The sequence below is a fragment of the Cyprinus carpio genome, chromosome A11 (genome assembly GCF_018340385.1).
Source record: "Cyprinus carpio isolate SPL01 chromosome A11, ASM1834038v1, whole genome shotgun sequence".
Classification (NCBI taxonomy): domain Eukaryota; kingdom Metazoa; phylum Chordata; class Actinopteri; order Cypriniformes; family Cyprinidae; genus Cyprinus; species Cyprinus carpio.
This window is the reverse complement of record NC_056582.1, coordinates 1,992,032-2,004,649: the sequence shown is the minus strand read 5'-3', so window position 1 is coordinate 2,004,649 and position 12,618 is coordinate 1,992,032. Positions and strand designations below refer to the sequence as shown.

Genomic DNA, 12,618 nt, shown 5'->3' with positions numbered 1-12,618 from the left:
ACACAATTAAATTTACACATTATAGTATTGTTTATGTTGTAGATATTACTGATAAATCTCACAGAGGTTGTGTTTGAGTGAATTAACCTGCTGATAAAGTGGTTTAGTTTACCAGTGTTCAGCTGAACAACTTACTGTGATCAGATCATTTCTGTTTTAACGGTTTAATTAAACATTAATCATCCAAAAGTATGTACTCAATTGGATTCATAGTTTAATAATTTAATAATTTATTATTGTTTAAATTTGTAACAGTGCATTATGAATTGTGTTTCTCAGAAATTCTGTGCTGTCTTTTAATTCTTCTGGATTCTGTGTTTTATGATTTAACACAAATTTATTCTGAAAAACAAGATCAGGGTGATGAAGTAGTAATCAAACGAATGCGCAGACCCTGAACAACTGAATTATTCTTTTTAAATGTAATTAAATGAAATTTAAACAATTCCGTTTGGGAGAAAACCAGACGTGTGTCAGATCTGCGTCAGGTTTTAAAGAGACAGTGCTACTTTTAAAGTAAAAGAACAAAAGACAAAGAGAAATCACTCACTGCTCTGCTCGCTTGTTCACTTTTGTAGAGGAAAAGATTAATCTATATTCAATGTATAGTTTATGTGAAGAGTCTTTTAAGTACACTTAAATTAAAAGTTGTTATATTTTACAAAGTCTATTAAATGTTAAAATGAATGGATTTCAATTATACTGTAATGTTGAATGGCCTTAATTCATGACTAAAATTGAGAGAAAATGCACTTAACAGAGACATCAGTAGCAGTGCTGGTATCAATGCACATTTTTCCAATTCCAAACCACATCAATCTAAATAACTACTATTAATTTTGTCTTTAATCATTTATAAATGATATATAGTTGTACATGAAGGCTGGAAGTGAAAAACACCTTAAATTCCTTTCCTTGAGCATGACTTTACTGTTTAAATAAAAACATTATAATGTGTGACATTCCTTAAGAATGTTTTCAAAAACTGCATTATTACTGTTACTGTTCCTTTAAGAAGCACATTCTACTGTACAATAGTAATCCTTTTAGTGCACCGGTAGTATCTTGCAGTGTTTCTCATATTTTCATCATTCGTTTCATTTATCCATTACTGAAATCAAAAAGCTCTTTCTCGCTGTACACCGAGGTACTTCAGCTGATAAACCTGGCTCTGGCTTTGAGCGTTTGCTGAAGGGAGGCACGTCTGACAGGTTTGTGTGGGACATCATAACGCAGCAGAAGAACTGGATCCTTCGACTGGAAACACACAATGGCATCTTTATTACAGTGATGGTTGGCATCAGAAATGAAGGGAAGTGAATCTGAATGCGTCTGAGCACACAGAGCTCCATTGTGTGCGCATCAGGAGAAGCCTTGTGTCTGTACATTACTGCCTCTAACCGCAGACAACAAGATCATTTACCAAACGTGAGGAAGGACGACAGCCCTCGCTGACGGGAAAAAGACTAGTCGACATCACCCATGTGTTGTGATTTCTGCTTCAGTCAATCAGACTGTGTCCAGATCTCATGTCTGTACAATGACAACATAAATGTGTTGAAAATAAATACAATACACTACTGACGTCTGAGACCCTGTATTAATTAAGTCAACATGACACAACATTCACTGCCTTTGTTTCCACAATGTGATGTGTGCAAAAATACAGAAAGCGGGCTTTATTTTATCATCCATCAGGATTGAAAGTTAAAATTCAATACCAGAATTTGCTCTACCGAAAAGGAAAGTCATTTCAGAGACGGAGCGAGTTATGACATTTTGTATATTTAGAAAATAAATCTCCAAAGGGTTAATTCGGATTTCCTATAATAAATAATGCATTACTGGATGGGTGTTATGGGTTAATGCCTGTGCTCTGACACATGAACTGTGGGACGCTGCCGGACAAACCGGTGCCCCTCCCACAGATATTATGGAAGAAAAAAAACAAAAAAAACATAGGGGTCAAAAAATTATTTTAATAAAATTTCAAAGTAAATAAACTGTAATTAAACTGTATTATTTACAAAATACAATTGTAGTTATATAGCCCAAAAAAGAAAGACTAAAACTAAAATTACACATATTTAAAAAAAAAAATATTAAAAGATAAAATATTATAAATAAATAAACAATAATACACTAAATAAAAATCATAAACCGCTTCATCCTCTTTTGTAACAAATTTCAGTATTGACCCTTCATTAAAAGAAGCAGAAGATATAAACAACAGTATAAACAATATAAACAGCATCATTACTCCTGATCCTTCAGAAATCATTCCTGTTATGTTTAAACTGACTGAACACTTAAGAACTCAGCTCTACACGGAGCTTGATATAAACAACAGTATGATCTATATATGGAGCTTGAACGGCTGTCTCATGCATCCAAAATAGATCTGAATTAGAAAGTCATAGCAAATATATTCAGATCAAAAAAATATAAATACTGAGAACTGAATGTGAGCAAAATGGCTGAAAAATATGAAGATATAATATTGTATCTATGGTGCTGCTTTAGCTGGGATCTTCACACATTTCCTTCTTTCCTGCAGTGCATTTAAAGAGAGCGAAGCTCCTTTTAGATGAAGTTGTGTCTGACGGACGGACAGACCACACGGGGCTCACAAGAGAAAGCCATGTGTCGTTGTACTGCTCTTCCTGTCCAGCGGGTCAAACGATGGCTTCCTTCCCATCATCCACACGGAGAGACTCACTTCCTCCAACCCACAGGCCTGAGTACACCGTAAATATCCCCCCAAAACCGCTTCCCTACCTACGCCTTCAACAGAAGAGCGCCTGTGTGAGTCCAGCATCCAAATATTATGACAGCACTCACTACATCCCCACAGCAATGATGCACAAATACAGCAGGAGCAACAACATCACACAGCCTAGTGTCTCATGAGCCTGGAGCATCAATCTCCTGGTGAGTCTAATGAACAGCAACAGCATCAATCTTTCACTGAAGATTGAGTCTAACCTCACAACTGAGATATTTCTTAAAAGACAAAAAGCTTGACTCAAAGCGAACACACGATTTTTGACAATATACATGCAAAGTTTGGAAACATTATCAGTTGGAAAGGCATGTGCTGAGCCTGTTTTATTACAGAAAAAAAAAACAGTAATATTGTGAAATATATTCAAGTTTGTTTTCATTTAAACCTTCACAAGGTTGCAAAGCTGAATTTTTAGGATCATTATCACATTATTTTAAGATCCTTCACAAGGTTATTAGGATATTTCTTACACTATCAACAAATTACCATTACTACAATATATACGAACACACTATTTTTTACATTTACATAGAGCTATTTTGTTAACAAATGAAGAGACGAAGATAACCTACTATAAGCTGGAGCAGCTGGTTGAACAGACATCATCTCACTTACAAGATATGCTACTATAAGCTGGAGATAGATTTTTGCACATGCATCATTATAGTTCCGCAGATTGATCAGGATTGTGCTAATGAAGAGCGCACACGAACTGGTTACCAATTAAGTCGTGGCTTGGAACATGCATTTCCATGTTACAAAGATGTGTTAAAAGCATGGTCAATTTAAACCACAAATGCTCTGGATAAACGGTGCATGCCAAAATGTGCAAAATGTGCGTGGCTGATATGTATGACGTGGCTCTGGATAAAGGTGCAGTGCACAAAACATATTACCCAGAAAGCTCAGAGCATCAGTTGGATATCGACTCTCTTACAGTTCATTCATTCAGATAGACAGACTGCTCCAACAACAGATTACAGCTGCTCAAAACAGTGTGTAGCACTCCACACACGCTACAGTATAACACATAACCTTCATACAAACATCATCTCAACTCATCGCTCAAGTACTTGTAAGTTCTCCTCTGGAAGTCACGGGTCTGGAATCATTCCGGAAAGAAATGCTCACTTTTGACGAATGTCGGCCTTGGTTTTCCTTCACTGAACATCCTGTTACAGATGGAAGTCTACTGCGGAAATGGGCTGTGAATGTTGACGCTTGATTATCAGGTCTAAACATGCTTAAAAAGTCATCCCTTCAGACTTTAAGCCTAATTGAACCTTCGTGAATATTACTAGAGGTTTTGACGAACACCAGCAGTTTAAAAAGTTGTATTTTTTTGTTTTATAGGCGTTTCATTTATTTGTTCTACACGTAAACCGTCGACAGATGCGAGTCTCAGGGTTATTAGGACGGCTGGTTTCATGGTTAACTTCATCTAAGCACAGAAAAGCTTTCCTGCTGAGTGGATGATGTTGTTTATATCCACCGAGTTTCACAAGAGCACATCATTATGCAGTTTCACTGACACACTCATATTGTACTCTTATCACGCATGTTAAAAACTAAATCTTTCCATCAAATGGTCAGTGGAAGGAAGTGCTTAAACTTCAGAACCAAAATATCAAATGAGTCCTTAATTTCTATGCATTTGCAACCCTTTTACAAAAATTATATACCTGTCTAAATACAGTTCATTTTGAGTGATAAAAAAAAAACCTGGCAATGTTACTCTAAAAAAAAATAAAAAATAAAATAAAGCTGCTCCTCAAAAAAGGACTGAATATTTATTTATTCATTATGATGCCAAAATGACGATGTTCCTATATGATTTTAAGTGTTTCAAGAGCCTTTGCATATTCATCAGTGGTTGTTGTACAGATATTTCTTGGGTTTAAAACGTTTTATGCTAGATTAATTTTAAAGCATATCAAGCAGTTCTCACATAAACAACATATTATTTCTGTCTCTAAAGCTTAAAAACCCATGGGACACCAAAGTGCACCACATTCATGGAAAATGTCAAAGAAAATAAAGACTCGTTTTAAAGCGTAGAGTTGCAGGCTGGTTGCACAGAACTGAATCAAACAGTCCAGAAGTAATGAGAGACGTGTCTTTCCCAACACAAAACCACCACTTCCAAACTAGAAGAGGTACATTTCCATTCATTTCACAGTTTGACATCAATCCTGAAGCAGCACGAACACACACAAGTTAAAAATACAAGACGTCAACATGGGAATATAAAGCCTGACTGCGGATCCAAGTGAAATGAATCTGAAGGCTTCAGACAATAAGCGTGGGCAAATGCAGGAGAACATATCCTCTCATTTTGGGTTGGACTGCGTTTGCGTCTCTAAACCGCTCTGGAGAGCAGAGGACTGCTGATGTGGGACTTTCCCACAGTTTCAAACTGGCTGTGTTTCTCACTGGAGAGTCCCGGCGAGGGACCGTTCCCAGAATCAAAACCCTGTTCCTGGGTACGTTTGGCTCGCCGGGGTAAAGGGACTGAGATCGGAGCAAACTGAGGAAAACTGTTCCTGGATCAGGAGTGTATGGAGATATTTTTGGAACACATGATCTCCAGAGCAAGTCGAAGTGAAGTTTGGGACGGGAGCCAGGAACAGCAAGAACTCACTGCATTATGGCTATTTTTCTTTCTGCAACTTCTTGCGCAGGGAAGAATTACAAATGTAGTATTTGTGTTGGAGTAGTTTTCTCAATGACGTTTGTGTTGCAATCATTAAAGTTTTATATATGCTGATTTAGTCCAAAATTAGGATTTTATGGTCCTCTGCAAGATTTGGGGAATATTAAGACATTATACCTACATAAATACATGCATACAGGGCGTGCATAATTATTAGGCACGTTGATATTCTGACCAATTTTTTTTTTCAAGCACACCAATTCCAAACCACATCAATCTTAATAACTACTATTCATTTTGTATTTGATCATTTATAAATTAAATAGAATTGTCCATGAAGACTGGAAGTGAAAATCACCTTATACTCAGGTGTGCAGAATTATTAAGCAGGTTTTCTTTCACAGATTAAATGAGCCAAAAAGAGATTTAACTCAGACTGAAAGTCAAAAATTGTTAACTGGCCACGAGAAGAATGCAATGATATTGCAGTACTAGAATTTGCAAAGTTAAGGCCTGACCACTGGACAGCGAAATGCTCACTGGGTCAGCAGGGTCAGAATAAACAGGTGGAGACGTTAACTGCAAAAGAATTAAGAACAAAGGTGAAGAATTAGGTGTGAAACCACCAGGAAGCCTTTAGTCTCCAGAGCCACTTTCCAGAACTACAACCTAAACCTAAAATATTTTTTTAGTAAAATTCTATTTTATAGTTCTCGAGTTCATGGGAAAATATTATTTAATCACATTTATTATTTATTGGTTGCAACATCTTAATACGCATTAATAAATTACAATATATACCTGTATACACTAAATTTCGGTAACGAATGCATCTTCACAGATTTTATTGATATCACATGCTCGAAAGTTAATTCCTGCACAACGACTGACAGTTTAAAGGGATCATACTTAAATTATTTTAATATGTTCTTTGAGGTTCTCTTCTCTATATTGCGTCCTAATCCAATTGTCCGTTATATATTTATATTGTCAGCTTTGTTAGGAATCACTTTTGTTCCTCTATTGAAAGTCGCTTTGGATAGAAGTGTCTACTAAAAGCATGGATGTAAATAAACTTCATCAGAAACCTTTATGAATTTGCAAAGACACTGCTGACTGATGTAACTGCAACATATTCATGAACTTACAGACAGATATTAAATAATAATGATCAGATAAGCCAGTCTGGGGCTTGACTGCGCATGTTTGATGTGAGTTTTGTGCGGTGGGCTCTGGATCGTGTCGTGTGTGTACACCACATGTCAGGTCAACAGAAACAATGCTTCAATGGAGATCCTCTTTTTCTTTTTAAAATGATCAGCCTGATCATATTTCCTCAGTGTGCTGTAAGCTTTAGTGTCTGAGCTGATAGTGAACAGATCATTCATCATTCACTCATCTCTGAACAATCTTGTGTGGACTAGCGGTTACAGGACTTAAAGGCTGTTTCATCTATAACCATCTGTGCAGAGTATATTTCAAAGTGTACATGTGCAAGTGGATCTGATCAATTAATAATGAATGCACAGAGCTTTTGTCACCGGATGGGACAGGCCAAAAACAGAAGTTTTTTTTTTTTCTAACCTGACAGTAATCATGAACTTGTCAGCCATCTTTGGCTCTGATCTGAATGTGACTGTGAGGGCACACAGGGTGATGCAGATGATGAGTCTAACCTCAGCTGCCTGAGTCTCCTGATGGAGTAAAGTCAAGCCGGTCAGATCCTCCAGGAAGGAATGGGATGAGTTAAAGACCTTCGCGAGGAACTGGAAACCTTCTCGCTCGTAATTGTCAAGAACCTGTCAAAAACAAAAACAAAAAAGTGTAAATAAATCTTTAAACTGGCATCAGTGACATCAAAGTAGGGGTGTGTGATATAATATTGAAAAAAAAAAAAGACACCTAAACATTTTTTTTTTTTTGATAACAATAATTAAACAATATTTGCAGTGTGTGTTTTTGTGCTGGTACCTTGGTTCATTTAGACCTGTCGTGGAAAAATAAATATGATACTAAAACCACCAGTAGGTGGCGGCATGTCCCTGTCTTAATCTAAAGTGATTCACTGAATCATTAACACAAACGATTTGTTCAAAACTGCCGATTCATTCAGAAACGGAGCTAGTGTATTATGTCTTTATGAATGGATTACTGAATCACTGGCTCAAATGATTCATTCAAAAACAGATTCATTCAGGAATGAAACACTGCTCTTAGATGCAAAGGTTCTGATCCGGCTTTGTTTGAAACTATTTTTGTTGACGAAACAGAAAGAACAGACAGCATTGTGTCTAAAATGTAACTCACTCAATATTAACTTGTTTGTTGAACGGTTGTAAAAAAAAATCAGTATCACACTTTTGCGTTCACACTCACGTGCTGATATTCAGGAAAATGGCACTCTTGCATATATTACTTCAATATATCATATCTTATAAAAACAAAAACCAATACAGGGATATTATTTGCTTTCGTAGCTTGAATTAGATGGCCATTTTTACTGCATTAATAGTCTTCATCACCGAGTCAATGCTTTTGGACTCTCAAGGTGTGTTTTTGTTTGTTTTTTTTGCAAATTAAATGACTTGACAATGTCAGCTCGCATATCGTTAAAACAACGATGACGGTATTATCGTAGATGATAAATATCGCACACCCCTACATCAAAGTGACTCAGGGTTTCAGTTCATTAAAACAATATATGGACCAACAGGTGTTGATCTGGAAGCTCCATCTCTGCCGAAGACACATTCAACATCCATCAATCTCTATGCTATTTCGTCTAGAACAGTGTTTCCCAACCTTGTTCCTGGAGGAACCCCAACAGTTCACGTTTTGGATGTCTCTCTCTTATCTGACCCATCCATTTTAGGTGCTGGAGTCTCTGCTAATGAGCTGATGAGATGATTCAGATGTGTTTGGTTAGGAAGAGTTTGAAAATGTGTTGTCTTGGAGTTCCTCCAGAAACAGGGCTGGGAAACATTGCTCTAAAGTTCACACAGAGCAGGAGTGTCCAGTCTTGTTCCCGGAGGGCCAGCTCCAGCCTGAACCAGCCAATCAAGGAATTTGGGATGACTAGAAGCTTCCAGGAAGTTGTGATCGAAGGAACAGGACTGGACACCCCTGTCATAGCACTATTCTACATCCACAGATGTGACACATGGATGTGCCGTAATATCTGAGAAGCTCGTATCTGCTACTACGGTTGGCTTGCACATCCGAACACAGTGATAACACAATCTCAAACTGCGGTGACATGGCACTGTTTCTCGTGCACAAAGGGAGGCCAGGCGGGAGAGGCAGACATCTGGCACCACTGTCCGTTGGGCTGAGAGCACTCAGGCAGCATCTCAGTGACGCTCCTCAGACAGACAGCCCTCCACAATCACACTGGCTCCTTTCACACAGCTCGTTCTCAGAGGAGATTGAGTTTCTGCCGGGGGCTGATGAATGGGCGGCACTGTTGGGTTGAAGGGGAGAGTGACGTCTGCTTTCAATGAACTAAACATGGATGACTTGACTGACGGAGAGGGTTAGAGAACAGGCGAGAGTAGACCGGGGCTCATCTGTCCAAACTCCATGAACTCAGGCTGTTCTTTAATACTCACAAAACCTGCTATTTTACCACTAAAGTGGGTGCATTATGGAAAAACGCACCATGTTGATTCACTCCAACATTCACAACTCAAGATTTGTCACTTTAGCCCATCCAGAGCTGGAGCCTCAATGCCGATGGCAGCACACAGAGACAATACAGAGAGAGATGGAGATGTGTAGTGACCATTCGCATGGTTCCCACCGTTCATCGGCCACACTGAGTGGGTGGGCAGACAACAGCCCACTGTTTGTTTCTGATTTGTTGTGTTTTGCTTTCAGAACAATACTTGATATAAATATGAGGTTATCGCTCTCAGTGTTTGTGGTTTTCAGCTTGGGACACAGAGTCCCTGACATCCCACACACAAACCACTCAAAAATACCTCATTAAGGGATAAAATGCACTCAAGTTACTACCGCATGACCCATAAGTCAAAGAGACGACAGCAATAGTGTGAATAATGTAGTAAAGAGTAAAACAGAAAGGGAATCATTGCATGATTGATTCCTATCATGGGGACACCATAAATGTGATCCACAGCACAGTCCATTTAATCAAACTACAGTAAACTTCATAAACATCTAGTTCAGAAACCATGGTACCTTAAAGGTACAGTAGCAAAAACATCCTGCTTAATTCCACATATTTGAAACTCATCATGAAGGGCCTTGAATGTTCTTGCACTAATTGGTTAGTTTACGAAGTGGTTGAAAAAAGGTTGAAAAAATAAACGGAACAACAAACTACTAGAGACGCAACAACAAAAGTTGCCTGGATTGACAACACACATTGGATTTACACATAGGCTTAGTTAGCGCTGGTTAGTGTGATGGTACTGTATGTATCGTGACGATAAAGTGTCTATCTTTTGAGATTTGGCTATATCGTTTATTTCGTCATATGCAAATATATCCGTGTAGCACAGTACTACTTAAAAGTGATACACACGTAAGAGTGATAAAGAAACATGCATGAATGAGAAAGTAAAGAGTGGGACATGTTGGATCTTAAACATTAAACTTCATGTTATTAAGTGCAATATGCAGTGAAAATGACTCTGGGAGAAAGCAGTCTCTCTCAGACAGCATGCAATCACAAATTAAGTTCTCTTTCACGTCTTACTGAGCTTGAATGGTCAAATACACACACAGTTATGCCTGTCATGTCGAGTAATCATGTGAACATGGTTGTTTCTTAATGTGAATAGTTGGGTGAAAACTGAAAACTGTGTATCAGTATATTGGATCGGTGCAGTCGGTCTTAAAGGGACAGCATCCTAATTTACCTGCTGCTGTCTGTCATTAATGTTAATCAAACAACAAAAGACACTCAAGAGAAAACCAGTCACTGCTCTTGACTGAATCACTTTTGGATCTTCAATAACAATCAATTCATATATGATTTATACAGTGAAGACTACACATGACTATTCAATTCCTGTAGTATTCCTTATTACAGTACATGTTAAATAAACCTACTGTGCCTAAAAAAAGTTTAATTTGTATGTTTGTTCTATCAAATTTGTCCTATTGTTTGTAATTTGCTTATTAGTTCTTATTTTTGATAACAAAAATAAAATAAAATAAACAGCTATATCGAGATATATATTGTTAGCGTAAAATAACATTTTGGTCATATTGCTCACCCTGATGCTTAGTGTTTGTGTCAAAACTGAAGTATACTTTGGCCTTAAGAGTCAGAGAAGGTGGAAAATGGTTATGAAAACTCAATCATTACTGCTTTTGAGGCAGAAAACTAGACTGACATTATAAGAGGACCTCAGGGAAAAAAGAAAATATCTAAAAATGTTGCAAAAGTAGATAATATGACCACTCTGAAGTACAAATGCCAACAGAGATCTCAAGGACATTACGTACTTGCTCTCTGGCCAGAAAATGTTGAGGCTGACAGTCAAACAAATGTCATTGCTGTAATTTTTAATTTGGTGTCTTGACTAACATAATCTACTGTATAAAGCAGATGACTGACGGAAAGCTTTTATACAGACATAAACTCCAAAAGCACATCATTTTCTCTGTCAAAGTAAACTTATTTATCTTGTATGAACAAACATTGCACTGTATCATGTGCACAAACTGGCTTTCTTGCCTAGCAACATAACAGCAGGAGGAGCAGCCAAACAAGATTTAATTGTGTTTTCCAGGAGTGGAGCTCCTTAAATTGGAGCCTTTGACTTATGAAGCCCATTAAATCACTGACGCCGTGTGTGTGTGTGTGTGAGAGAGAGAGAGAGTTTTGGAGGGCGAGCAGCACATCTGGTTTACATACAGTGGCGCTCTCCTCCAGCTCCACCCACTGCTTCTTGTAACTTCCCCTGTAACTGTTTGAAGAGATGGTGGAGGTTTTCGCTCCGTGCAGATAAAACCTCAGATGGCTGAACTCACTGTGCCGCCGCCATGTCTGCCAGCACCGCACATCTGACCGCTCCTCGCGTGAGCTCACAGCTTCACACTTTAATGCCCCAAATGAAACAAAACAGAAAAAACTGACAATGCTTGGCTGAACTACAGCGGTACGAGACCTTGAGTGTATCTGTTGTGTAAACGGTTGCCAGGGTGTTTTGAGGGACATTTATTAATGCATTGCTTTGTGGTTGCTAGGGAGTCTTGGGTGTTTACTTCCTCTAAAAGGGAGTCCCTCTTCAAGTCTCTGTGACCGTCTGGTCTGTAGATGGTGTTTTGTGGGTCTTTTGTTATTGTTTGATTTTTTAATCGGTTTCATCATCCAACAAGTGAAAATCATGTGTGTGATTACTACTTAATTTCAACAGCACAATGCTGCAGGACGAGTTAAACATTACTTTGAAAGGTAATGCATTACAATATTGCTTTCCTCCCTTAAAAAGTAACTAATTGTGTTACTTAGTTACTTTTTATGGAAAGAAATGTGTTACGTTCCTTATGCATTACTTTTTTCTCATCTGGCCTGGGCTTGCTTGTTTGTAAAAGCACTTTCACACCAGAAGTGAAATGTCAAATACAATTTGTACAGACCTTTTTGAGATATGTTATGTATAATGTCATTTAAGCTTATTAGTATGATTGAATTGGATCATACAAATACATAAAAGGATATTTGTGTGATTTAACATATTTAATTATTCGAACACTTTTAATTTTTTTCATCTAAGAAGAAAGGGAATGTCATATATTCTGTAACATTAATCAAACACTAACCAAAGAACCATTTCTAATAGAGGAACCAATGATTTGTCTTTGAAGGCTTTGTATATATCCAAGCCAATCTTTTATGATTTGCTGATTCTTTGAAAGCATTAACAAATTTTCTATACAGCACAGAGTAAAAATTTACAAATAGCACTGGGAATTTTAACTACCATTTCTTCTAAACTGCTTAGGGTAGGAAATTGACACGAATGAGTCTTAGATCGTATAATATTACAGATCTGAAGATACTTAAAAGTGAGACTGGGGAATTTTGTGTCTTTCTTTTAAGGTTTCAAAGGACATCGGAATATTATCTTCATAAAGATCTGCAGTCTTCTGTAAGCCATTGTGAACCCACAAGTTAAAGCCTGATTCTTATTTCTCTGGAACAAAC

At 37.6% G+C, this 12,618-nt stretch overlaps 1 protein-coding gene across 4 annotated transcripts in view; it reads right to left on the bottom strand.

Moving 5' to 3' along the window:
- Positions 1-12,618, bottom strand: part of LOC109096613 (ubiquitin-like modifier-activating enzyme ATG7) — an 82,790-nt gene that overhangs the window by 17,285 nt on the left and 52,887 nt on the right. For all 4 annotated transcript variants that reach the window (XR_006161064.1, XM_042765841.1, XM_042765842.1 and 1 more), the window contains one exon: positions 7,115-7,237. Coding sequence is in view for 3 of the 4 variants with exons in the window: in XM_042765841.1 (XP_042621775.1) it covers positions 7,115-7,237 (123 nt within the window). In the remaining variant the exon portion in view is untranslated. The remainder of the gene's footprint in view (positions 1-7,114; positions 7,238-12,618) is intronic.